Raw genomic sequence first — 27,531 nt, forward strand, 5'->3', positions numbered from 1 at the left:
TTCATGCATTCGGGAGATGTTTCTGGAGCACACAGGGTTCCAGGCACCCTTCTAGGCACTGCAGATGCACAGAACAAGTGAAATACTCACAGAGCTTCCTGAAGCCGGAAGAGAAGGAAACAATCATTCGTCTGTTTGGACAGGAAGCGCTCTGGGGAAAATCTGGGGCGGGAAGAGAGGTGGGATTGGGGGCTAGTGTCCCATAGAATCGCAGACGCAGGAGGCATGAGGACTGGGGTGGTCCGGGGCCCCAGGACAGAGCTGAGTGTAGGGAGGTGCGGGGGACCGCAGTTAGATGATGGGAGAGAGTGGGAGAGTGAGGGGAGGGTCACACTCCCATCCACCCTGCCTGGACCTGCCTTCTAGCCTTCCGCCCTTAGACACAGCTGGGGCCAACCAGGAAGCACCCTCTCCGATGCCCTCTGGGGAGTCACCCTTCCTCACTGTTGAGGGAAGTTCACACAGCGCCCCGGGGCCAAGTTAGGGCCACAGCGGGCTGGGATTCTGAGATGGAGAGAAGATTCCAGTAGGTTCTGGATTGGGTGAGGGTGCGATTCAGGCTGAGCTTAGAGACAGGGATGTGGTTGGGGTTAGGGAGTGAAATGACCTTCTTAAGACCCAAATGTGCTCAAGTCACCGGCACCCCGTCCCACCCCAGCTCAAGCCTGGCAGTGGCCCCCTCTGACCTTCCGGGTAATGACGGGTAATGACGTAGCTCCCACGGCCTGTCTTATAGACTTCATTCCCCCAAGTTCCCCTGTGCTCTCTTCTGCCTGGACAACGAGCCTCCCCTCCGGCGCCACCAACAGATGCTAACGGAGCCCCTACTGTGTGCCCAGAGGCACTAGTCAGGCCCTAGGCGCGTTCTGTAAACAAAGCAAATTGCTGCCCTTCCCCCTGGAGCTTACGTTCTAGTTCTAGCGGAGGAAACAGATAATACTGTGTACGGATGAAGCAAATACAATATTATGTCCAATGGCGATAAGCGTTGACGAGAAAAAACAAAGCAGGGAAGGAAATTATAAAGTATGAGGGAGCAGGGGCGCCTGGGTGGCTCAGGTCACCATCTCACGGTTTGTGGGTTCAGGCCCCGCGTCGGGCTCTGTGCTGACAGCTCAGAGCCTGGAGCCTGCTTCGGATTCTGTGTCTCCCTCTTGCTCTCTGCCTCTCCCCTGCTCGCCCGCTCTCTCTCTCTCTCAAAAATAATAAAATAAACATTTAAAAAATTAAAAAATATATATATTTTTTAAAAAACGGATAAGAGGCAAACTTTAGGTACAGAGGGGCCAGGGAGGCACTCTTTGACAAGGGGACTTTTGAGTAAAGACATGAAGGGAGTGAGGCCAATCCCCCTTCCAACCACAGGGCCTTTGCACATGCTGTCCCACTCTACATCTTGGAGCTGATTAAGTTTCCTCTCCCTTCTGATCTTAACTTGATAATTGCTTCATCGCGGAAGGCTAAAGTGAACTATTTATGGCTCTCACCGTACTGCAGCTAATATCTTTGACTGACACCCATCTTCCCCTAGATTAGACTGTTGTTTGGATGGGCTTTCTCCCCATCTCCTGGCACCTGGGAGACTCTTGAAACATGATTCTTTTTTTTTTTCTCATTTTTTAATGTTTATTTATTTATTTTTGAGAGAGACAGAGAGAGGGAGAGAGCAGGGGAGGGACAGAGAGAGGAGGAGAATCCCAAGCAGGCTCTGTGCTGTCAACACAGAGCCTGCTGTGGGGCTCAGACTCAACAAACCATGAGATCATGACCTGAGCTGAAACCAGGAGTCAGATGCTTCACCCGCGGAGCCACCCAGGTGCCCCGAAAACATGATTCTTAATGGTTGGAGGGGCTGGTGATGAGGACAAGGTCAAGGCTGGGAAGTGGATCAGTGGTGGGACTGGAATCAGGGGTAGGACTCAGAGAGGAAGGCTGGGTTGGGGTTAGCGTGAGGCCTGAGGCAGGGAGGGGGGGGGGGGTTGGCGTGGTGACGGCGGGGACAGGAATGGGGTACGGGGATGGGGGCAGGACTGGGAGAAGGCTGAGGGTAGTCATGCCTGTGCTGGGTGACTGGCAGGGCTGTCTCATCCGCCTGGGCACAGTGCTGCCCTTGGGCCAAGGACAGGAGCTGTCAGGCAGGTCAGGCCTGCCCTCCTGGGCTCTGCTCAGCCACCCAGATGACTCTTGGGGGATGCTAGGAGACTGATGGTGCAAATTTGCATCTCAAGATGCAAATGCCGCGCGAGCTCTCCCAGCCCCCTACTTTGAAGCCACGCCCCTTTCCTCGAGACTGTGCCCCAGGGGGCTGCTTATCTGGGTGAGGAGCAGGGCGGGGGCGGCATGGGAATCGAGACTCAGGGGTTTCCTGAGCGGCCCTTCCAGGCCCCTCTGGGACAGAGTCCAGGGCAGTAGGGGTGAGAGGCCCCGCCTTGACCTTCTATAACAGTGGTAAAGACAGAGGAGGGGCCGGGCCGGGAGCTGACCCTGGGTGTCACCACAAACGGTGGGGATCTGCCTCCATCCGCGAAAGCTGCCTCCTCAAATCGGAACCCATCCTCCACAGATCTCCACCCCCCCCCCCCCCCGCGGCCGATCCCTTTGTTCCCCACCCCCCCCCCCCCAAAAACGCCGGAGCGGCGGCGGCTCTGGGTTTGATCGGGGCAAGAGTCTCGAGTGGGAATTAGATCCCCTGGGGGAAACAGACGGAGACGAGGGTGGTGGGGATGGGAGCGTGGCCGCGGACACGGATGGGACAGGCACGAGAATGTGGCTGGGCCAAAACGTGGCACCGAGTAGATGCTCACGGGGCTGAAGAACTGGTTCTCCTGGGCCAGGGGTGGACCAGAGAGCAGGGGAGGCACCTGGGAAGGATGCGAGCTCGCTGGCTTGGCTCACTCACAATGGCCACCCACACAGGAAGCTGAGGCCCTTGCTGCTGGGGGGCCCTCCACCGCTTGCCCCACCCCAGCCCTGCAAGGCAGGGAGCGAACCCTGGGGCCCCACCCCCTCCCAGGACACAGAAGGAAAAAAAGGCAAATGGGGCCACTCTCATGCTTAAAACTCACCAGAGCATAAAACGGTATTGCCCTTAGGTCAAATCCAAGAGTTTACTATGGACTTGGGGACGGGGCGTGACCATCTGGTGCCCACCCCCGGGTCACCTTATCGCAGCCACTTTGACTTTCTCTCCGGTCCTCAAACACATGCCCCGAAGGGGTCTGGCGCCTGCCCATCCTGGTCTGTAACACCTTCTCCCCCAGACCCATCCTCCCCCACCATGTCGCCCCCCCCCCAAGGTTGGGCTAATACACCACAACCGGCAGGGGCGGGGCGGGGAGTCATCTCCATCTCCGCCCCGCCCCCTGAAACCCTCTGGAAGGATTGTGTGCTGCTTCCTGGAGATCCCGAACAGTGTCTAGGGACACAGGAGCCGTGAGGCAAGCAGATCCTGGAATGTCAACCCTGGAAGGGACTTTCCAGGTCTTCTTGTCCCTCCCGTTTATCTGAGACATTTGGGCCACTGAGGTTGAGGCACTGGCTCAAGGCCAACTGGGAAGAGAGGCTGGTGTGCGTCCCACAACACCAGTCTCCTTCCAGACCAAAATAGGGGTTCAGCATGCAGGCTGGAGAAGCCCCCTATCTGATAGGCTCTAGCCTCTCTCCCGCAGCCTGTCCCCCGAGTTTCCCAGAGCCTGAGCAGAATCCTATGTGCCGCCGGGTTTGTCTCCCCAATAAATTTTCCTCCAAGCTGGCTTTCTGGGAAACCAGATTCCAGTGATCCGCCTCTGTCCCTCCCTCTCCGGCTTGGGGGCATTTTTAGCACGGCATGCCTTCCAATGCTAACTTGGTGCCCGCCAAGGATTGTCTGGCTTTCTGGAGGGACAGGCTGCCTGAGTGGTTTTTTTTTTTTAAGTTTATTTATTTATTTTAAGAGAAACAGAGGCAGCGTGAGCAGGGGAGGAGCAGAGAGAGGTGGGGGGGGTGGAGAGAGAGCCCCACCGCTCTGTCAGCGCACAGCCCGCGGTGGGGCTCGAACTCACAAACCGTGAGATCGTGACCTGAGCCGAAAGCAAGAGCCTGCGTGTGGTCTCACACCGTGGCAGGCTTCCTGTGGTCCGAAGTCAAAGCCCAGGTTTAAGGGGCCTGACCGTCCAGCCTCTGCCACAGTCCCGGCCACAAAGGGCTGCCTCCGGGTAGTTCTTAGTCCTCCGACCTTGTTCGAAGGTGAACAAAATCTGGGGATTTGGGCTAAATTCTTCGGTTGGAACCCACCAGCGAGATATCCCCGAACACACCTCCCCATGCACGATGGCACACGGGGACCCTCTCCTCTGAGGATCACGGGCACAGGAAGGGAAAACCCGACCCCCTTCCTGCCCCCAACCCTCGTCCCCTCTCACCCGCCCCGTTCACGAAGGGAGAAGGCGTTTGGTTGAACAGGGAGAAGATTGCTCAGGCCTGACAAGGAAAAGGACGGGCAGTGTTTTTCTCTGGGTCTGTGGGACAGTGGCTGCTCTAGAATTTCCACACAGCGGAGGAATGAGGCTGGGAGAAGAGGCTGGTGTGCTTTCTTCCCCCCGGGGGCCCAGGGATGGCAGTTCAGGAGACGCGTTCGGTCCTGAGCTTCTCACGGAGCTACGTCTGTACAGCAAGCTCTTTCTGGCCGCCAAGGCCAAGGCGGCCACTCAGCGGGGGAACGAACACTGGCATTGGTCTGCAGTGGGGCCTGGGAGACTCAGCGGCCTAGCAAAGCCCTCGCCCAGGCGACTCTCCCGATGGGTCCCCAGTTACTGTGACAGTAAAGCCGTGGGATTGATTCCTCTACCACCGGCACTATAGGGTTGGAGGAACAGTTACCCTGTCCGAAGACACTGGGACTCTGGCCACAGAGAGGCTGTGACCAGGGTTTGGTCAGACACAGAATTTGCCTCTAGAGGCAGAGCGGGTAAGGGGGCTGGATCTGAAGTCAAGGGACACGGGGTACAGGGAAGGCGTCGGGGGCCGTGGAGAGAGAAGATATGGATGACTGACCTGAGGGAGATCCCTAATTTTTTTAAGTTTATTTATTTACTTTGAGAGAGAGAGAGAGAGAGAGAGAGCAGGGGAGGGACAGAGAGACAGGGAGAGACAGAGAATCCCAAGCAGGCTCCAGGCTCCGAGCTGTCAGCACAGAGCCCGACGCGGGGCTCGAACCCACGAACGGGGAGATCATGCCCTGAACCGAAACCAAGGATCGGACGCTTAACCGCACCCCAACACAGATCTAATTTTAGGAGCTTCAGGGCTGGATGGGAGAACATCAGCCTTCCCAGATGACCACCTATGTCGGGATGGGTTTGATTATGCTGCAGTGACAGCCAATCCCGAAATCTCCGCGGCGGGACCCAGTGCAAAGTTCTCTCTTGCTCTGCTCCGCGTCCAGCCCTGGCCCGCAGGAGCCTCCGTCCCGCTCCCGCCGAGACCGGAGCTGGCGGGATGGGCGTCTAGAACAGCAGAGGCAGAGAGGCGCCAGCCTTGGAGGGGCAGGGCAAGGACTAAATGCTCCGGGCCAGAGGTGAGCCGCCTCCCCGCGGAGCTCATCGTGACCCCACCCACCCGCAGAGGGCTGGAGACCCAGTCTTCCCTGTGTCCAGACGGGTGACCGCTCCCAGGGGCACACCCAGCAGCTGGCTTCCTAGGCTTTGCAAAATACCGACTTTTTTCCTATCAGCCCTTTGAATGGAAGTTCCTTCACCTCCGGATGGGTGACACTCTCTGGGAGGTGGCAGCAGGCACGTGGGGCCTGGCTAGGGGCTGACTTGAGCCGGGAGGCTCCCTGTCTCCAGAACAGATGACCCAGGGACTCACCGCAGCCCCTTCCTCCTCCCATACCCTGCTACCCCAGCCGCACACACGCACACACGCACGCACATGCATGTGCCAAAAACAACAATGAAATGGGAACCAAATCTGTTGGGTTTTATTGAATTCACTGGGCTCAAGGACAGAGAAAAAAGGAAGGAGGGTAGAATAGGATTGTGGGGTGAGGACAAGAGCTGGGAGGGACCCCCCCCCCACACACACACACATATCCAGGCCAGGGAGCTAGCCCGGAGAAGAGCTAGAGGTTAGGTCTAATTCTTTTTTTTTTTTTTTCAATGTTTATTTATTTTGAGAAGGAGAGAGAGAGAGGGAGGGGCAGAGAGAGAGGGAGAGAGAGAACCCCAAGCAGGCTCCGTGCTGTCAGCACAGAGCCCAATGCGGGGCTTGAACTCACGAACCATATCATGACTGGAGCCAAAATCAAGAGTCTGAAGCTTAACTGATTGAACCACCCAGGCGCCCCAAGTTGGGTCTAATTCTAACCCTCCCCTTAAAGATGCTCCATCAAAGGGGACCACATGGCAGACTCAGGACACATATCCTTTCTTGCCCAGTTTCCAGGCTTTTCCAGAGAGGGAAGTTAGATTGGTGGGCCCTAGGTCCGGAGGAGAGTGGAAACAAAGAGCCAAGGTAAGAGGGGGAGTTTGGGGAGGGGGCAGGACTGGAAAGAGAGCTCAGTGTCCCTATGGGGTTCCTGGTGGGAGGAGGTAGGTTTTCACAGGAGAGGGAAGTAAGAGGCTGTCCCAAGTAGAGCAAAGGGTGACGGGGTTCCCCCTCGTGAAGGGCCTATTGTGCGTTTGACGTTAGCCAGCGGCTTCTGGCCCTGGACGCCCTCCTCACGTCCTCATGTTTGAGCCTTTCTTGTAGGGAGGAAAGGAGGAGGGCTTAAATGGAGACGCTGTTCTCGATGACGGGAGGGTCCAGGTAGGCATAGGGCAGCACCAGGCCTTGGTTCCGCTCCCGGATCTCCTGCGAAATCTGGGCCAGGCGGTTCTGGAAGGCCGCGATGCTCCGCCGAGGGGCCTCCTCGGTGAAGTGCTGATCCGGATAGGTGCCCAGGGGCCGCTGGGAGAAAATCGGGTGGCGGTCAGGATGATGTTCAGGATGGGACGAAGAATGGAGGGTTTGCCAATATATATAGCTAAGGTGGCTTCTAAGGGCATGACCCAGCCCTGGCTACTGCAAAGCAAACCCGCAGACCACCCCTCCAGACAACCTGCTTGGAGCAGCCTCCCCCACCCCCACCCCCAACACCCCCACAACACCTGCAACACCCAGGGAGTGTGGGACCTGGGAGTGCTGGGAGCCTAAGGTTAGCGCTCCCTCTGCTGGTAACCCTCTGCCTGTCACTCGGAGACTGTTTCTGCACCTGCAAGGGGGGGATGGATTGTTCTAGAATATCTTTTTAAAGGTCCCTTCCAGGGGTGCCTGGGTGGCTCAGTCAGTTAAGCGTCCGACTTCGGCTCAGGTCACGATCTCACAGTCCGTGGGTTTGAGCCCTGCCTTGGGCTCGATGCTGGCAGCTCAGAGTGGGGAACCTGCTTCGGATTCTGCGTCTCCCTCTCTGTCTGCCCTTCCCCCACTCGCACTCTGTCTCTGTCTCTCTCAAAAATAAATACAGATTAAAAATTTTTTTAAATAATAAAGGCTCCTTCCAACGCCTGGTCCACTGTTCTGTGAACTAAAAGAGCACAACCACATCCTTAACACAAATCAACATAACGTGTTAACATGTTATGAAATCCACATAAGCACGCTCCGGCAGCCACGGCCAAGAATACACCTGTCGCCTCCCCGATTCAATTCAAAATGCAGCTTCTGAAGACACCCCCATTCTGAGGCACCTTGCCAGTCATTCCCACGCCATTGCCACACGCCGTCACGCTTTACAGGGTGGCCAACCCCAATCGGGAAATATCGCGGTGAACTACAGCGAGCGCCAGCCTGTGGCAGCAGGGGATGGCCCCTGTCTCTGTGACCAGACCACACGGCCGGCTCACCTCCGCAGTTCCCGGGGGGGGGCCCGGCCTTCTAACCAGCGTGCGCCTCCCGTCCAATAGAACCTTCATACAATACAACTATTGCCAATAATCCTGATGTTTACAAATCCTCGGTCTGGTTTGACTGCCCTGACGGGGACCTCCAACCGGGCCTCCCAGGACAGTGGTCACGGCGCATTTAACTTTGTCATGCCTGACTTTCTAAGGAGATCTCTGCTGCCTCACCATAAATGCAGTGTTTTCTGAAATATACTTTTTTTTAATATTTATTTTGAGAGAGAGAGAGAGAGATCGAGTGCAAGCAGAGGGGTGGGGCAGAGAGACAGGGAGAGAGAGAGGATCCCAAGCAGGCTCCGAGCCATCAGCGCAGAGCCTGATGCGGGGCTCAGACTCACGAACCGTGAGATCATGACCTGAGCTGAAACCAAGAGTCGGACGTTTCACCGACTGAGGCCCCCAGGCGCCCCTCCGAAAGACACTTTTTCTCAAAACTCAGCTTGGGAGTTTCACCTTACACTGAGTTTTTATCAGCAATGACTATTCACGCTTATCAAAGGCTTCTTTCATATATCCAGATGATTAGACGGGGTGTTTCTTTACGAATGTAATAAATCACACCGTCAAATTGCATAAGGTTGAATCGGCCTTTCATTTCTAGAATAAACTAGACTTCCTCATGGTGTATGATTTATTTTACTATTTAGTAGTGGCCTTCACCGGGCTAATGATATATTTCCAAGATGGTTGCAGCTGAGTAGAGCAAGTTTATCATTTTATTTTCTTAATTACAGTTAACGTGTTGCAAGCACTTGATATGTCAGGACGGCACAACAATCCTGTAAGACAGGCACTCTTGTCATTCCCACCTTACAGATGAAGAAATTGAGGCTTAGAGAGGCCCAATTACACACCCAGGGTCACATAGGTGGGAAGCGAGGATCTGAGGCTGGAACTTTCCCCCTTGAGACCCACTTCCCTTCTTTTTTTTTTTTTTATTTTTTTTTTAACATTTATTTATTTTTGAGACAGAGAGAGACAGACCATGAACGGGAGAGGGTCAGAGAGAGAGGGAGACACAGAATCGGAAGCAGGCTCCAGGCTCCGAGCTGTCAGCACAGAGCCCGACGCGGGGCTCGAACTCACGGACCGCGAGATCATGACCTGAGCCGAAGTCGGACGCTTAACCGACTGAGCCCCCCAGGCGCCCCCCACTTCCCTTCTTAAAGTCACCACCTCTGCCGGGTGCCGGCATCCAGCTTCCCAGCAAAAAGATTTGGGAAGCTTCCGCTTTCTTTCCTGTACCTTCAAGCAGCTTGAATGATTTAGGAATTACTTGCTCCTTGCAAGTTTACCAGAATCTCCCTTTGAAAGGAGGGGGATCCGACCTTTTACACCTTCTCCATGTATGCTCATGGTTTTCACCTCTTCTGGCGTTCTCGTTATTGTTTTCCTAGAAAATCATCTCTTTCAAATGTGTCTGCATAAAACCGGAGGCAGTGCTTTCTTGGCATTGGTCCCATTTCCTTAACTGGTGGCTGGATGCCTTTCCGTTCCTAATGCTGTACGTCTATGTCCCCTCTTATTTCTCATGATTCGGATTGTCCCTGGTTTATCTTACTAGTCTCTTCCAAGAGTCCGTTTTATGTCTTATCTATCAGATTGACATCTAAGTTCTGGAACTATAGTGGAGCTGTCCAAAAAAGCAGAACACAGAGGGGCGCTTGGGTGGCCCGGTCAGTTGAGCGTCAGACTTCGGCTCAGGTCATGATCTCGCAGTTCGTGGGTTCGAACCCCGAAGTGGGCTCTGTGCTCACAGCTCGGAGCTCTGGAGCCCGCTTCGGGTTCTGCGTCTCCCTCTCTCTCTCTGCCCCTCCCCCACCTCCCTCTCTCTCTCAAAAATAAATAAACGTTTAAATTACCTGACACCCAGCTGGTGTCGGAGAATCATGTGATGTGGGAACACCCCCCCCCCACCCACACACACACATTTAGTGGCCAGAAGTACTGAGTGAGAGTACTGAGAATGGGAACAGAGTATTGTGTGAATAGAACCAAAACCCCCAGAGTTTTTCCTTTCTAACAACAAAAACGAATGTCTCCGAGTCCCGGGCAAACGGAACCAGGAAGGAGCAGGACCCAGGTACTCGTCCCTGGCGTCCTCAAGCTCTGATAGCACCTCTGCACCAAACGGAGCCAAGCACGAGAAATAAGAATATTCCCCAGACGTCAGAGGGCTTGTGAACAAGACCAGGGGGGCAGAGGCAGGCGAAGTGCCCCAACATGTGAACGAAAATGATGCTAACTGGTGATCAAAGGGCTGTTCCCCTGGCCAAGCCAGGTTCCTGCCTCCAAAGCTGCCCCTCCCAGCCATCCACACTGCCAGGAAGGCGCTCTTGCTGAAACGCAAGTTTAGCCATGTCACCCCTGGCTTAACGTTCTTCAGTGGCTTCCCCATCCTGCTCTGAATGAACGCTGTGCCCGCACCGAACCGTTTGCAGTCACACCAACACCCCAACGGACCGACCTTCACTTCTTTTCACTTGGTTGTGCCTTTCCTCCTGCCTGCCAGCTAACCCTGCCCTTCCTTTGCCTGTCAAGCTCCTACTTGTCCTGCAGGTTTTAGCTTAGATGTCACTTCCTCCAAGAAGCCTTCCGGGGTTCGCCCACACTCGGTCAGGTTCCACAAGTCCCCACTCTCACCTCTATCACGAGACTAAGCTCATGAGGATAGGGTTTGTATATGCCCACCAAAATCTGACACATAACAAATACTCAAGAAGTACATGTTCATGCATAAATGATTCTGACGACACTGTCCTTGTCCGCTTCCCTGTGTGTCTCCTCAACTAGGCCACAGGATTCTTGAAGGCAGGGAAGTCTCACTCAGCTTCTTATGCCTGGTCCCCAGTGTCATGTTGACATGTGGGAGGTATCCAAAATAACGTGTGTTCAATGTTTGGATGAATGGATGAGGGGTTAATGGATGAATGGTGGATGGATGGATGGATGGATGGATGGATGGATGGATGGTTGTCTGAGTGGATGGATGGATGGATGGATGGATGGATGGATGGATGAGTGAGTGGGTGGATGGATGGATGGATGGATGGATGAGTGAGTGGGTGGATGGATGGATGGATAGATGGATGGATGGATGAACAGATGGGTGGATGGATTGGTAAACTGGTGAATTCAATGGACGTTATGCCCTAGCCACTAAACTGGTATTTGCTTCAATGTATGTCTTTGGGGATCAACTATCACTTCCTAAAGAAACTGAGGAACCCAAGACAGCTCAGCAGTGGACATAAATGGCAGCACTCAGTCCCCAATCCCCCCTGGAAACCATTGCCACTGCCCAGGCCCTGTAAGCCCCCCACTTCTACCCCACCCCCACTCCACCCCATCCTCCATACACACCTGGTCCTTGGGCTCCTGGCTGACCAACCAGAAGAGGAGAAGGTTGTTACAGGTGACGTTCACTTCTGGGAGGGTGTCTAGATAACTCTTCAGGGTGGCGGTCCCCTTGGTCCGGGGTGGGGGCTGCCTCATCGATGATGGGGTATTGGGCATCCAGGCCCCAAAGTCATGCTGTAGGGACCCCGCCCCAGTTGAGTCAGCTGGGCAGAGCAGGGAACCAGCTCCTTCATCATCCCAGTTCCCACAGTTGGGAAATGAGAGGATGGTGGAAAGGGAAGACAGGGAGGAGTATAGGGTAGAAAGTTCCAGAAGTGGGGTAGGAGGCTCACCCCTTGTCACTCCCCATCCAATGTTCCACGACTGGGTAGAGTGAATCACCAAGGAAGGAGCAGGACCCAGAGAGGAGGTAACCCCAGCAAAGGGCCTTGGGCTGGCATGCCACCCAGAGTGACCTGATACTCCACCCGGCTGCGTCCCCGCCATGATGGGGCCCCATAAGTTCCACTTCCTACACAACACCAACTGGAGTCACCGCCACAACTTTGGACCCACTCCACCCGCTCACCACCAGCCTCAGCCCCGATCGTAAACCCACCCCAACCCTGACACACCCACACTCTCAACCCCAACTCTGGCCTCACGTCCATCGTTGAGCCCAACCTTGCATAGCCCCGTCCCCGCCCCACCCAGGCCTGCCCCCTGCAGCCTCACCTGCCCACTGTTGACCGCGGCATGCTGGGCCGAGCAGTTGAAGATGATGGCAGTAAGGAACTTCACCAGCTCTCCTGGAGTGCACAGCCTTTGCGGGAAGCCTGGGTGCAGGAGGAAGGGGAGAGGGTGTAGAGGGAGGGCATGGGCTTCCCAGGGGCAGCTCGGGGCCGGGGCTCACCCCAAGGGGCGAGTGAGGACACGAGAGCTGAACATTTGGCCACTGTTGTCTTCTAAGATTAGGGTTGGGCTGAGGTTAGGGATGGTCATCACCAAGGCTTGTGGTCTCTAAAGGGGGTCAGGATAGGAGCTGGGTGTTGGGATCAGACCAGAAAACGCCCAGCCAGCACAGCTCACACTGGAGGAGCCAAGTTCAAGCGGACAGTCAAGGTGCCTCTGCTCCGTGACTGCCAAGGCACTTCTATCCACAGCCCCTCATAGCACTTAATGTTCAAATTCTCCCCAATTCACCAAGATTTGTCCAAGCACCCAGTAAGGGATCATCCACTGTGGGGCTTAGTGACAGAGATGACCAGAGTGTCACTCAGAAGCTCGCAGTGATAGAAGCAGAGGTGGGGGGCGTGGGGGGCCCGGGCTTGGCTCTTTGGGGAAAGCGAAGGCAGGGAGAAAGAGGCAAGGGAAGGGGCCCCCTTGAGTTGGAAGAGTGGATGAGCTTTGAACAGAAAAAAAGATGACAGAGGAGGGCATGATGAGACCTCTTCTCCCTGTACGTCACTGCTCACTGATCTCGCGCAAATCAATGGCTTTAACCTCTTCCCACTGGCCGGTGACCTCCAAATTCACGCCTCCGGCTCCGCCTGGACCCCGAGCTTGGCGTAGCCGTGGGCATAAATCGCCAGCCGCCACCTGACGCTCTGACTTGGGTGTCTACGAGGCCTCTCCAACAACATCCGCAAAACCTGACGCTTGACGCCCCTACCCCACAGACTCCCCAAGCCTGGCCCTCCCCCAGGGGTCTCATTCTGGTATCTTTATTTATTCTTTTTTTAACATTTATTTATTTATTTTTGAGAGAGAGAGAGAGAGGCAGAGCATGAACGGGGGAGGGGCGGAGAGAGAGGGAGACACAGAATTGGAAGCAGGTTCCAAGCCATCAGCCCAGAGCCGGACGCAGGGCTCGAACTCACGGACCACGAGATCGTGACCTGAGCTGAAGTCGGACGCTTAACGGACTGAGCCACCCTGGCGCCCCGTCATTCTGGTATCTTTATACAGCTGCTCAGGCCGAAATCTGTCCACTCCTTCCTCTTTTTACCTCGGATCAGCAAATACTCCCAGAGCCCAATCTGCTCTTTTAGAACCGGAAATCTGATCATGTCTCCCCTTGCTAAAACCCGCTATGGGCCTCCCACCCCACTCACCTTACCACTGCCCTGCTTGATCTGGCCCTCGCTCCTTCTCGGGCTTTATTTCCTTCCCTCCTGTTTTCTCTCTCACCTTCTCTACTCAGCCACGCAGGCCTTCCTGATATTCTGCAAACCTGCTGTCACGCATCTGCCTCAGGGCCTTTGCACTTGCTATACCTCTGCCTGTATAGTCTTAGGCCGGTTATTCACCGAACTATCTCCCTCACTTCCCTAGTCAAACATCACCTCCTCAGAGAGATCTTCCCTGACCACCTATCCGAAACCACCCCCTTCCTCAACACGCGTTTTCATGTTTCCAGGGGCTTATAACCAACCACCGAACATATTTATTTATTATCAGAGTCTCCCCACTAGAATGTTAAGCTCCGTGAAGGCCAGGATTTCTGTCTGTCGTGCTCACCGCCAAACCCCAGCACCTAGAACAATACTTAATATGAAGAGCCCAGTAATTATCGGTTGAGTGTAGTGAATGCCTGAGAAGGTAAGAAGGCAGGGTGGGAAGGAATGTGCCAGGCCAGGCGGTTTCTGGGCACAATTTCAGAGGATTACCAGGGCGGTGGCCCCTCAGGCCTGGCGGGCAAGCAGCAAGGGGCTGAGAAAGGTGAGGCCTGCAAAGAGACAGCTGCTATAATGCAGGGACTGGGTGGTGACAGTACGAATTGATGGGAACAGTAAGAATTGGACACCCAACTGGGTTTAGGGAGACAGGAAGACAGAGAGGACATGAGCCAAGGATGACTTCAAGGCTTACAGTCAGGAGAGAGAGAGGCTGGTACAGCCGAACTGGCGAGGCTTGGGGGAAGGACCGGGCACCTGATGGGGGGCGTGTGGGAATTTTCTGAAGGTTCTCTTGGTGGTGGATATTCTAACCTTGAGGGCTGAGATTCAACAGCAAGGAGGTCAGACGAGCTGTGGGAAGTTTTCTGTAGCTCCTAGTGTTTATTTGTTCCCCTTGAAATATGGAAGCAAAAGTCACACTGACCGAAGCTGATTGATCAGTGCGTCTTGCCTTAAACCAGGAATCTGGGATTAGCTCGCACTGTCGGAAGAGGTGTTTGTCAAGCTGAAGAATGCTCTGATGTATTAAGTCAGAGACAGGTTTTTTTTGTTTTTTGGTTTTTTTTTTAATTTTTTTTCAACGTTTATTTATTTTTGGGACAGAGAGAGACAGAGCATGAACGGGGGAGGGGCAGAGAGAGAGGGAGACACAGAATCGGAAACAGGCTCCAGGCTCTGAGCCATCAACCCAGAGCCTGACGTGGGGCTCGAACTCACGGACCGCGAGATCGTGACCTGGCTGAAGTCGGACGCTTAACCGACTGCGCCACCCAGGCGTCCCAAGAGACAGGTTTAATAATGGAAGCTAGGAGAGGGGCGCCTGGGCGGCTCAGTCGGTCAGGCCTCCGACTCTTGATTTCAGCTCAGGTTAGGATCTCACGGTTTGTGAGTTTGAGCCCCGTGTTGGGCTCTGCGCTGAGAGCGAGGAACCTGCTTCGGATTCTTGCTCTCCCTCTCTTTCTCCCTCTCTCTCTGCCCCCCTCCCAGCTTGTGCTCTCTCTCTCTCGAAATAAATAAACATTAAAACATAATAATAATAATTGGGGTGCCTGGGTGGCTCAGTCGGTTAAGCATCCGACTTCGGCTCAGGTCATGATCTCACAGTTCATGAGTTCGAGCCCCGCATCAGGCTCTGTGCTGACCGCTCAGAGCCTGGAGCCTGCTTCTGGTTCTGTGTCTCCCTCTCTCTCTGCCTCTCCCCTGCTCGCACCCTATCTGTCTGTCTCTGTCTCTGTCTCTCTCTCTCTCTCAAAAATAAAATAAACATTAAAAAATTAAAAAATAATAATAAAGTAAGATAGGGGAGTCAACCAACAGTAATTAGATTCCCCCCATCCCAGGGCTCAAATAGGAAACAGCCCCAAATAGGAAAAACAAAACAAAAACCGCCTTTGGGGGAGGAGCATTCAGGACCAGGCCAGCCCAGGATTAACAGTGGGCTTGCAAAGCAGGGGATGGGTCATCCTTGAAATATCCCAAAGAGACCTTGTCACCACCTTAACCCAGAAATCACTCGGCATCGCTAACAGTGAGACAACCTGACCCTACTTGCCTCCCCGTGTGACGCAACACGGGGAACATAGCATCACTTGAGAAATATTCTTGCCCCAACATTTAACCTTTAGATGTTACTTCCCATCGACGGAACACACAGCGAGTAGAGTAGCAAGCCGAATGACCTCGCGAGGAAGCCACTGGATTAACTCGGAAGGCGACACATTCCGCAGAACAGCTAGTCCCGCGTTTTCAATCCAGCCACGGCAGATGTCACGTGATTTAAAGTGGGGCGTCCGGGGGGGGGGGGGGCTCAGGGGGTTGAGCGCCCGACTTCAACTCGGGTCATGATCTCACGGTCCGTGGGTTCGAGCCCCGCGTCAGGCTCTGTGCTGACAGCTCAGAGCCAGGAGCCTGCTTCGGATTCTGTCTCCCTCTCTCTCTGCCCCTCTCCCGCTCCCGCTCTCTCTCTCTCTCTCTCAAAAATACATAAACATTAAAAAAAATAAAATTTGTTGTTTAAAGAGGAGGGGAAAAGCCTCAGGAAAAAAAGCATAGGATGTACTTCAAAGGCTGGTCCATAAGTAAGAACTAAGTAACAGGTGAGGCCAGGGAGGGCACCGAGTCCTTGGGAGCTTGTGGTTGGGGGATGGAGAGGAGATACCTGAGCTTTCCCGGCCCAAGAAGGCCTGAGCAAAAATCTCGCCGACCCAGGCCTGCAGCTCCGTGTCCCGCTGCACAGATGCGTCGCTAGGATAATAGTAGCCCACGATTTCTGAGACAAAGCTGCAGAAAAGACATGCAAATGCTAAGGGCCTGACCTTGGGCTCAAGGCTGGCCAGAAATCCAAGGCCCAGTGCCCTGAGGCTGGGGAGAGCCAGACAGCCAGCACCCACTGGGAGCCTACCAGGGTCCAGCGGGGACCCTCAGATCCGGATGGAACCCAAGGGCCCAAGTTTGGGCACTCCCGAGTCATGGGTACTCGGGGCCTCCTTTCCACACAGGCGTCTGGGGGGACAGTGCACTGACGAGAGAGCCTGGGGTCCCAGCCTACACTTCACCTGCCCTGATTCCTCTGGACACCCTGCCTTTCCTTTCTCCCCCACATTCATACACAGCCCAGGCTCTGCCCAGGCCACAGCTACCTGTCATTTCACTGAGGACCCCAACCCCAACTCTCACCCTTGGGGTGCTCCGTGCTGGGGCCTGAAACACAGCCACCACCTCCAGCCCCAAGCGCCCCAGCCCGCATGAGTACAGGCGTCCACCCTGTCCCTGAGCCAGGAGGCCCTGGTGAGGCCAGACTGGCTGCAAGGTCCCAGGCCCCCAACCCGCACCTCTGAATGGCCGCCCAGATCTTCAGGCCGTCGTCTCGGTAATGGTAGTTGGGGATGGTCAGGACGCCGCGGGCCCGCAGGCTGTCCGGAAGGCAGAAATCGGTGTAGGTGAAGTGGGCCAGACCTGTGCTTATGAGGTAGAGGAGGCCTTGCCTCCCGCCGGACGTCACCTGACAACACAAGACAGCTGGGCTTGGGGACGGCCCAGACCCCACCCCAGTGCCTGGGGGCAAGAGGAGGCTAGTGACTCAGCAGGGGGGAATTATTCAGTCAACCAAGGAGCCCTTGGTCCTCCATCGAGGGGCCTGCGCGGGCTGCGGAGGTGGCGGGCCTCCTACGTGCGTGGGAAGTAATCCTTAGGTATTTGGTAACTAACGCCGGGGAGGCGGGGACGAGAGGGCCAGCTCGGCGCAGGGTCAGCGGAGGATGTGGTCAAAGGGGAGCCGGCCACCCCCACCTCCAGAAACTAAGAAGCCAGGGGCCTGCAGGTGCGGAGCCCATGGGTCGGACAGAGGGGGCGGGGACAGGGCTTGCAGGCGGGGCAAATAGGGGCCGGGGCGTGGCTTGTGGGAAGGATCTGGCAGGGACCGTGGAATGGGATTGGAGGTCGTAGAGGCTTATGGGCGGGGCAAGTAGGGAACCAATGGGGGGAGGCAGGCGGGGCTTGTGGGAAGGGTCTGGCAGGGACCGTGGAATGGGATTGCAGGCCGTAGAGGCTTGTGGGCGGGGCAAAGCGCCCCCGGGGCGGGGCTTCAGAGACGGGGCGGAAGGGGGCCGGAGGGCTCACGTGGTCCACCAGGCCGTCGGGGTTGAGCAGCGTGGCTCGAGCGATGGTGTTCACCTGCAGCGTGTAGCGAGTGTGGGGAAGCAGGAGCTGCGAGCGGGATGAGGGCGCAGGAGCCGAAGGTCAGGGGAGCCGGCCGAGCTGGCCCGCCCCCTCTAGCCCGGCCCGGGGGTCTCACCGACCTTGTAGACAGGATGGCACAGCGGCAGTTGGCGCAGTGTGGCCATGGAGAAGGCCTCGCACAGCAAATGCGTGCACAAAAAGTGCGTGTTGTGCTCGTGCACCAGGAACTCCGAGTTGCGCACCCACGTCTTGGCCAGCAGCCAGTCCCAGTAGGAGTCAGTGGGCAGAAAGATGGGGCTTTGGGGCCCGGGGTTCTGGCTGAGCTGCGTCCAAGAATAATAAGGGGGTTGAGGCTCGAGGCTGCCGGCGTGCCGCCGGAGCCCGCCCCCGAAGCCCGCCCCAGGTCTCACCTGGATGGCCAAGGGCACCAGCGCCCCCTGCGGGTTGAGCCACAGCAGGCAGAGCGGGGCGGCCACGTACTGCTGGTGGCCGTTGAGGCAGTGGACGGGGGCCTCCTCCAGGATCCAGTAGTCCGCTAGGAAGACATTCCCCCTCTGGGGAAGGCGCACAGAGGCTCACAAGTGGCCCCCGACCCGCGCTCCACTGCCTTCTCTGTTCTCCGCCCACTCCCACCCCGATTCGGGCCTCAGTAATACTTGGCGCTTGCGCTCACGTCCAGAGTTAGATACCCAACCCTTCCCAGCATGTCCGGAATGAGGTCCAGCTGAGTCCCGCGTTGCACAACCTCCCACCTGTGTAAGCTGGCATCCTCTCCCCACGCCCCTGCCTGGTCCCTCCTGCTCTCTCCACTCAGTGACCCTGTCAGTGTATCCAACAACAGCAAGATAAACACACACAGAATTGACTGCGACGTTTCCAGCCTCCTGGAGGATGCCCGAGGGCTTGGCTGCCGCAGAGAGACTGGCCCATCATTTTCTCCCAGACCCTCAGAGCTCCTCCTGCCCCGTGATTGCTCCTCCTGTGTCTCCTTGCGCTGCCTTCCCCCTGTCCTAACATAGCTTTCTTTGGGCCTCAGCTCTGGGGATCTTGGAAGCCCCAGAACACGGGCAGGGCCTTCTCCTCCAGGCTGTCCTGCTCGCTCTTCACCAGGCCCCATCTCAGGCTTCCAAGCATGGCTGAGCGCCTTCTGGCCCCCACCTCCGTTTGCACCAATTCGAAGCCGGTGCTGCCCAGCGGATGAGGCCTGCAGACTGGAGGTGGCCCCAGCCGTCCGGCCCTTACCGTCCACGCCCATCCTGTATCCATGACGACAAATCACCCACCTCTAGTTCTGTCTGCAGGCAGGTGTCCGGACCCAGCGAGGGGGCCACCATGTCATGGGTGACAGGCAGCTTGCTGGGCAGGCTGGAGAGGCAGTGGAGCATGACGGGATTGACACCATTCAAATACTGGTACCCAAAGAACGGGTCCTCACACCAGTGCTCCGTGACATACTCTAGGGGGCAAGAGAGGGGACCACTGGGTCTGGAAGCCACATCCCTAGATCCTCCCCGTGCCCAGTCCTTTGCTCCCTTGGTTTAGGCTCCCCTCCCAGCAGCCCTGCGAGGCAGGTGAAATTAATCAATTTCACGCAGGACCCTGAGAGTCAAAGAGACGGAGTGACTTGGCCCAGCCGAGTGGTGGGTGCAGAGACCCGAATCCCAGCCTGGCCCCAGTGACAGAACTCGCGATGGTCACAGTAGCGGAAGAGAGGCCAGTGCCCCTGGTCAGGATTAGGACTCCCTAAATGACCCTTGACCCTCTCCCAGGCAGGTGGAGTGTCTCTCTGTCCTCACTCCCCTATTCCTGTCCCCTCCCAGGGAAAGGGGAGACGGCGTGAGCTCCTAAGGGGCCTCTGTGATGGTTGCCACTCACGAAACCAGGAGCCCCACGCCCTAGGACCCCACAGTCTCCCTGGGACGGCTGGAGGAGGGCCCCTTCCCAGAATGGGGCTGAGGGTTCTGAGCACGGGGTAGGGGCGGGGGACAGACATCTGCCCGGCTCTGCACACCTGAAGTGACAGTCTTGTGACACCAGAAGATATTCCGGATGTCATCCAGCTTCTTCCAGGAGCCCTTGCGGTCCAGCAGTCCTCGAAGCTTCATGCCCAAGGACCTGGGGGGGGGGGGGGGAGAAGCGAGGTGGGGCCTGGGGCTGCCAGGGGCACTGTGCCCCCAGCCTAGAGTCCTGGAGGGACCAGACAAGGTCAATTCCCGGAGCAGAGGAGCCTAACAGTGTGAGCGCGAGAGAAGTCTAGTGGCCAGTTGGGGCTTCGTAGGGGTGACTCCACATGGATACGCACAGGGGTGCACGGGGCTACGTGTTGCAGACGAGTTGTCTTCATTGGCGTTTTGGCTTTTCTCCAAGTTCCCATCTTGTCGCAGACCTTCACTGACCCCTGACTGCCTACAGGACAAAGCCCCAGCTGCTAGGGCTGGCTCGGAAGCCTGCCATCCCCCGGTCCCTCCCCACCACGGCCTTCTCGCGAAACTTTGCTTTCTACACCAGACTGGTAAACGAGGGGTTGGCAGCCTGGGGGGCCGTGCACTTTTCACTTTGTGGGCGCCCACACTGCTTGAATTTTTTTACAGCAAGCATGTGTTATTTTATAATCCGGAAAAAAATGCTTGGGGCGCCTGGGTGGTTCCGTCAGTGGACATATCGGTTCATTTTAATCACTCCCTAACGGAGTCAAGGCCAACGGGAGGGAATGCGACACCCAACAGGTGGGTTTGCCGTGCGCGGTGGGGAAGGCGGCTGTGTGAGTCTGCTCAGATGCCATGAAGGATGCGGGCAAAGGCGCATCTGTGACGTCCCCAGGGACAACTTCCTGAGTATCTGCTGAGCTGCCCGCCCCTCAGGCCACAGCATTTGCTGAGCACCTGCCCAGGAAGGCCTGGAAGAGGGGAGGAAGCAGGCGAGAGCTCGGTGTTAAAGCAGAGAGTGAGGAGGCAATGAAGGAGAAAGAAAAGGTCTTCCTTTTCCGAGGGCCTGGCGCACCCCTCCTCCAGAGCGTCCTGCCATTGCCCGCACTGGAGCCCGGACACAGCCCCTCGTCTCCATGAATCCCCCACGGCTGTCAAACACCAGCTCCCTCCGCCCACGGCCGTCTCTGAGTCCCACGCAGGCTGTCCTAGATCTCCGGGGCCTTCCCTCGCCTCGTCCAGACCCACACGTCCATCCGGGGACCAGCTCAGGTGACTCTCGTCCAGCAACCCTGCCACATCCTTGCCCTGAGGCCTGAGCCACCTGCAGCTGTCTCCAGACGTTCCCGAGCTCACTCTCACCTCACCTCTGCTCCCCTCCCACTAGTCCTGCTCCCAGAGAATCGGTCAGCATAGGAGCCCCGAGGATGAGGATCCAGCCTCTTGCCCTGGACTCCTCTGGACCTTCCACTGCACAGATGTCCAGCCGAACCTGTCCGTCCTCCCTCCAGGCCAGCCTGGCTTTGCCCAGAACCGCCCCCCCACTCCCCGCTCAGCTCCACTCTCCGTGGCCCAAAGTCGGCTTCAGTCCCACTCGCCTTCTCGGGAGGCACCTGTCGGCCTCTACTCAGCCCTGCCGCCTCTGGCCCGGAGTGTCCACTCTACCCCCTCCACCACGTCACAGTCAGAGCCTCAAGCTGACTTGAGCTGCCAATGGCCCCTCCGATCCCTAATGAACTGTGCCACATGTCCCCCGGGGGACACTGAGCCCCTCGTGGCCGTAGAGCACATCCTAATACTACTGCTCGGTCACATCCACCGAGACTGTTTCGTACCGGGTGTTCTCCTGATTACTCTCCCCCCAACCTGTGAGGCAGGGATGCGTATTCCTGTCATCTGACAGATGAGGAAAGTGTTAAGAGGCTAAGTGAAGATCAAGGTTACACAGCTAGAAAGTGTTGGTTCCGGGGTCTGAACATGACATGGTCTGACTTCACTTCCTTGAAACTTCAGGGCCTGGCCTCCCTGCCCCACTCAACACGGTCCCACCAACAGGGCCTGGGACTGAGCTCTGCACTGAGGAGGTGCTCAGTTAATTTCCTAGATTTGAGGAATGGAGAAAGGGGTGATGACAAAGGAAAAACAGGAAGTGATGGGGAGAAAGAGAATGGGGGGGAACACGGGGACAGAGAGGGGGACATGGGAACAGAGAGAAGGAGGTGGGGACAGAGAGGGGGACATGGGAACAGAGAGGGGACATGGGGACAGAAAGGGGGAGATGGGGACAGAGAGTGGGACATGGGGACAGAGAGTGGGACATGGGGACAGAAAGGGGGGAGATGGGGACAGAGAGTGGGACATGGGGACAGAGAGGGGGCATGGGCACAGAAAGGGGACACGAGGACAGAGAGGGAACATGGGGACAGAAAGGGGACATGAGACAGGGACAGGGAGGGGGGCATGGTGACAGAGAGGGGGGCACGAGGACAGAGAGGGGGACATGGTAACAGAGAGGAGGAGATGGGGACAGAGAGGGGGACATGGGAACAGAGAGGGGACATGGGGACAGAGAGGAGGAGACGGGACAGAGAGTGGGACATGGGGACAGAAAGGGGGGAGATGGGGACAGAGGGGGACATGGGGACAGAGAGGGGGCATGGGCACAGAAAGGGGACACGGGGACAGAGAGGGAACATGGGGACAGAGAGGCGACATGAGACAGGGACAGGGAGGGGGGCATGGTGACAGAGAGGGGGACACGCGGATAGAGAGGGGGACATGGGAACAGAGAGGAGGAGATGGGGACAGAGAGGGGGACATGGGAACAGAGAGGGGACATGGGGACAGAAAGGGGGAGACGGGCACAGAGAGGGAGACATGGGAACAGAGAGGGGACATGGGGACAGAGAGGAGGAGACGGGACAGAGAGTGGGACATGGGGACAGAAAGGGGGGAGATGGGGACAGAGGGGGACATGGGGACAGAGAGGGGGCATGGGCACAGAAAGGGGACATGAGGACAGAGAGGGAACATGGGGACAGAGAGGCGACATGAGACAGGGACAGGGAGGGGGGCATGGTGACAGAGAGGGGGACACGCGGATAGAGAGGGGGACATGGGAACAGAGAGGAGGAGATGGGGACAGAGAGGGGGACATGGGAACAGAGAGGGGACATGGGGACAGAAAGGGGGAGATGGGCACAGAGAGGGAGACATGGGAACAGAGAGGGGACATGAGGACAGAGACAGGGACAGGGAGGGGGACATGGGGCAGAGAGGGGGACATGGGGCAGAGAGGGAGGAGATGGGACAGAGACAGGGAGACAGGGACAGAGAGGGGGACATGGCGACAGAGAGAGGGACACAAAGACAGGGGCACATGGGGGCAGATGGGACAGAGACAGAGACACAGGGACAGGGAGGGGGATATGGGGACAGAGGGAGGAGATGAGGATAGAAAGGGGGACACAGGGACAGAGAGGGGACATAGGGACACAGACAGGGACACAGGGACAGAGAGGGGACATAGGGACACAGACAGGGACACAGGGACAGAGAGGGGACATAGGGACACAGATAGGGACACAGGGACAGAGAGGGGACATAGGGACACAGATAGGGACACAGGGACAGAGAGGGGACATAGGGACACAGATAGGGACACAGGGACAGAGAGGGGGACATGGGGACAGAGGGGGAGATGAGGATAGGGAGGAGACATGGGGACAGAGATGTGCAGAGGGGGACACGGGCAGGAGGACACGGGAAGAGCGGAGGCAGAAGGCAGACTGAGCAGGAGTGCAGGGAGGGCAGTGGCCTCACGCAGGGATGGCGTTGAAGAGCAGGGAGACCGTCTTGGTGGCCGAGTAGCGAATATTGGGGTCCATGTGCAGCAGGGACGGGAAGTCAATTTTCATGGGGAAGCCAGGCAGGTACTGATTCCCGCTGCTGGGGGGGGGGGGGGCGCAGAAAGACAGACACCAGTCAGACGGACCTGCAGCCCACTCCCCTTAATTCCCTCCCTCTGTCCTTGCCTTGCTCTGGACCCCTGCCCAGCCCCCTCCGCTCTGGCCTGAAGCCACCTCCCCGCCAGACCCTTGGGGTCACCTCTGCCCCTTCTGTCCTGACTCCTGGATTAAACCCTAGTTGTCTTCTCTCCTGGCTGCCCGGGCCCCATCGTCCCAACCTTCAGGTCACGCCCTCCACCTTCCTCCCAAGCCTGGGCTCCCCTGTCACCTGTCCCCTTGGTCTGTGCAAGGTGCCGTCTTGGTCAGGGCAAATTTCTTGTCTGTTTCCATCTCCTCGAAGTTGCTGACGTCTATGATGCCAGGGAAGCCAGGGGCATAGACCTTCCAGCTTCCAAGGGAAAGAAAGAGGTCAGAGGTCCGACTGAGAATAAACATAACCTTCTTTAGATTTTAAAGACGTGACTTTAAATTAAAACTCCCAGAAACCACCCACTTTCTGGGTAGGTGACAAAGAATTGGAATTTCCTCCCTGAAGTCACTGGGCTGCGGGTCAGAGAGGCGTTTGGGGACAACGTGAACGTCCAGACTGGTTTGGAGCTGGGTTTGCATTGGAGATCGTGGCCGCTTTGGGGTGGGGGAGAAGGGGGGCAGGAGGCTGAAGCTGGGCTGAGACCGGCCAATACCAGGGTCGTGTCTGACATCTGGGTGACATCCAGGGTATCTGTGGGTTGAGTGTGGATTCGCTGAGAATTGTTGGTACTGGTGTGAGTCAACCTCAGACTGATGTGAGGTTCAGATGAAGGTCCTGATTGGATCTGAGGTCAGAGTGAGTAGTAGTCTGACTAAGGCTGAGAGGGGACAGTAAAGATGGGGGAAAGAAGTCGAATTAGGCAGGCTCACCGGTAGCATTCCTGTCGACTCTGGAGTTCCCGTCTCCTGTGATCCAGAAGGAGGGGCAGGGAGTCCTGACAAATAGTTGTGGCTGTGGGGAATGAAAATCCCTCGTCCTATGAGCCTCTTTTCAAACAACACCTCCTCCAGCGAAGCTTGCCTGAACCCCCTAACCCTTGAACCCAATCCCTCTCAGCAACATGGATCACCCACGTTCTTGTGTGTTCATCAGCAGAAGAGACTGAGGACAACCTCACCCCGAAATTGTAACAATCAACCTAATCGCCTGTATGTTTATCTCTTTCCCAAGAGTCTTTGGGGGCAGAAATTATGTTGCAGTCGTGTTTTGTGTTCCCAGCATCTAGCGTGTGCCCCCACGCCGTGCATGTAACATGCACTTGACAAATGACTGATAAACGGATATATTTGGGGAAGCGATGGGCAGATGGATGTATTATGATGACAGATGGGCATTTAGACGTCTGTGAAGAACCCACTAGGGGGCGGAGGGGGGTAAGTAAAGACCCCTCGCTTTATCTTGACCTGGAACATCACCTCTCATCTCTAACACGTTAACACCCGGACCAGCCCTGGTCTTGCCTCTCAGTGATCTCAGACAGCTCAGGAGATCTGGGGGTCCAGAACCTGAAGGAGCTCGAGCTGGGCATCCTTGGAAGCCCTCCCCCCCCCAAAGGCAAGAAAGAATCCTAACAGCACCCACAGGGACTTCGTCCACGCCAGAAAAGCCAGTAGTAGTTGCCAGGGCCTTTCCAGCTCATTATTCAGGCCTTCCACACCTGTTGACTCAGTTGACTGTGGTCTGACCCCACGGTGGGCGCCAGAGGGATTCACTCTGGGGAAGCACAGAGGGACTCTGTGTGTGTGTGTGTGTGTGTGTGTGTGTGTGTGTGTGTGTGTGTGTCTAGGACAAGTATGAGTGTGGAGACTGTGTGTGAATATTGCCCAGAAATTCAGGGTTCTAAAGGCTCACTTTTTTCAGAAAGCATTTACTGGGGAGTTCTGAGTTCTAGGTACCCTAACCCCACCCCTGTTCCCTACAACCTGGGTTTTGTGAGACCCCACCCGTCATTCCATTTTTTTTTTTTTTATGTTTATTTACTTTGGAGAGAGAGACAGAGCAGGATCAGGGGAGGGACAGAGAGAGAGGCAGACGCAGAATCCGAAGCAGGCTCCAAGCTCCGAGCTGTCGGCACAGAGCCCGACGTGGGGCTTGAACCCACACACCGTGGGGTCTGAGCTACCCAGGCGCCCCATGCCCACCCCTAATCCCAACAGACAGCGGCCAGCCCCTGCCTCTGGCCCACCTGTTCCTGGTCGCAGCTCTACGGTGCAATAGCCCTCAATCCACTGATAGCAGGGGAACTGGGTGCAGGTGCCATCGGGGGCCGTGACACAAATGAAGCTGCAGTACCAAGAATCCTTGGGGAAGAAAGCATAGCGTTCCTTGTACAGACGCAGCAGCAAGAGCTCCCCCAGCTCGGCTGGGCAGCGCACCTTGTATTTCTGCACCTGCGGGGGCGGGGGGGGACCAAAAAGCAAGCAGGTGAGAGGCCAGGAACCGTGGGGGGGGGCATCCTTCCACCTTCCAAGGGGCATCTACGCCCCCACCTGTCCTGGCATATAATTAAGCCACGCAGTGCCTTTGTACCAGTTGGGAAAAGGCACCCCCTTCGTCCAAGCAGTGGCAGCCACAGAGACACCGGGTGCGGGCAGAGAGGGTTCTGGATCTCACCAGCCTCCTTGGCTCCCCCACCCTCGTGTAGGCCACCAGCAAAAATCCTGGGGTCCTGGTGGAGGCAGGCAGATCCCCTCCGGAGAAGAGGAAACCCGGACTCAGAGAGGGCAAGCCACTTGCCCAAAGCCCACCTTCAGTTATGGGAGGAGCCAGGGAGCAGGTGAAATTCTCCTGACCCTCCCCCCAGCCCAGGGCCCCTTCTTCACAGCCCGGCCTGAGTAGGGTTTATCACACCCCAGGAAAGACAGGATGGTGAGGAGGTCAGAGTTGGAGTCCGGAGTCCCCCCCAAGGCTGGACGAATGACCTGGGGGAATGACCCCTCCCCTCCTTCAGGGTCCCCTGCTGGCCGCGACCCTCAGAGGTCGCCCCTCCCTCCCCTGCCCTCTGTACTCACCGATCCAGTGGCGAAGTCCCTGCCCAAGCGATCCAGCCGCTGCTTGGGGCTCTCCCCGCAAGTGCCCAGCAGGGTGACAGAGATGTTGTCCAGGGTCCCCGCCATCAGGTAGGGACCGGTGGTCACACACACGCTGTACACGGCCATGGTGGGAGGGAGGGAGGGAGGGAGGGATGTCCCCGGCAACGATGACTCCAGCAAGCAGCGCCTCGGAGGAGGGGAGCGGCGGGCGGGGCTGAGCCGAGCTGTTGCGCTGCAGGGCCGCGGAGTCTGGGGGCAGGGGCAGGTGCACCTGGAAGGAAAGGCCCAGGGTTCTCTCCGTGGGGTGCTCTCGGGCTCGCTCTCCTCCCCGGAGCTCCCGGTCTCCGTCCTTGCTCACCGCGGGCTCTCTCTCCTCCCCTTAGTCTTGTTTGCTGACCTCTGGCACAGCCGGTCTCTCTGGCTGGCAGGACCGGGCTCACCCAGATGAATATCAAGAGCCAGAGTCCCACTGGGAAGGGAGGGACCAGACGCCAACAGGGAGACGAGGAGCAGGTGACACCTGTGTGGTTGGGACACTGTCCCGCCGACTGATACCCTGGGGCCCCGGCCCGCCCACTCCCCAACTTGCCCCGAGACCCTCTCCCTCTCTCTCAGCCGGGACTGGGCCCAGGGCACCCGCATTGCCTACTTGTGAATCATCCACGTGAATCACTGTGCACAGGTGAGCCGTACTCGGCATCAGCCACACATGACTGTCGACTCACGCAGGTGAGTCGCCCCGAGTGCCCACCGCACCGGAGTCAGCCGAGCACAACTTTCCTGTCGCTTCCCCTGCGCGCCGCGGTCCCTACGCCCGGCCCTCTGTGTCGCCGGTTCGCCGCACGTCCGATCTCGGTCCCTCCCTTGAAATGGGGCGGATCAGGGGGCCAAAGCGGACTCAGGGCTCACGGCGTCGGGAGGTCCCCTGTGGCATCCGTTCCGCTCCGGGCCCGCCCGCGGC

General features: G+C 57.1%; 1 protein-coding gene across 6 annotated transcripts; it reads right to left on the minus strand.

Moving 5' to 3' along the window:
* Positions 1-94: 94 nt before the first annotated feature.
* ALOXE3 (arachidonate lipoxygenase 3) lies at positions 95-27,512 on the minus strand. Of its 6 annotated transcripts, none has more exons than XM_047833961.1 (16): positions 27,220-27,512; positions 26,550-26,841; positions 25,724-25,928; positions 24,408-24,489; positions 23,776-23,895; positions 23,362-23,487; positions 19,626-19,729; positions 18,898-19,070; positions 18,025-18,168; positions 17,734-17,937; positions 17,555-17,641; positions 16,768-16,937; positions 16,095-16,216; positions 11,994-12,094; positions 11,283-11,453; positions 95-162 (listed from the first exon to the last, which is right to left on the minus strand). In XM_047833961.1, exons 1-16 carry the CDS (start codon positions 27,228-27,230, stop codon positions 124-126), a joined length of 2,151 nt encoding a protein of 716 aa, XP_047689917.1. In that variant the 5' UTR covers positions 27,231-27,512; the 3' UTR covers positions 95-123. The 6 variants fall into 6 exon arrangements, with proteins under 6 accessions (XP_047689917.1, XP_047689915.1, XP_047689914.1 ...); XM_047833959.1 differs by lacking the exon at positions 95-162 and adding an exon at positions 5,957-6,927 and having other exon boundaries at positions 25,724-25,838; XM_047833958.1 differs by lacking the exon at positions 95-162 and adding an exon at positions 5,957-6,927 and having other exon boundaries at positions 23,362-23,484.
* Positions 27,513-27,531: the final 19 nt, after the last annotated feature.

This window comes from Prionailurus viverrinus, chromosome E1 (genome assembly GCF_022837055.1).
Source record: "Prionailurus viverrinus isolate Anna chromosome E1, UM_Priviv_1.0, whole genome shotgun sequence".
Classification (NCBI taxonomy): domain Eukaryota; kingdom Metazoa; phylum Chordata; class Mammalia; order Carnivora; family Felidae; genus Prionailurus; species Prionailurus viverrinus.

Excerpts from the sequence above, each read along its gene's own strand:
- ALOXE3 (XM_047833956.1), bottom strand. Across the intron at positions 23,896-24,407 it reads AGTCGACAGGAATGCTACCG|CTGGAAGGTCTATGCCCCTG; the intron begins GTGAGCCTGCCT and ends TTCCCTTGGAAG. Across the intron at positions 18,169-18,897 it reads GCCTGCAGACAGAACTAGAG|AGGGGGAATGTCTTCCTAGC; the intron begins GTGGGTGATTTG and ends CGCCTTCCCCAG.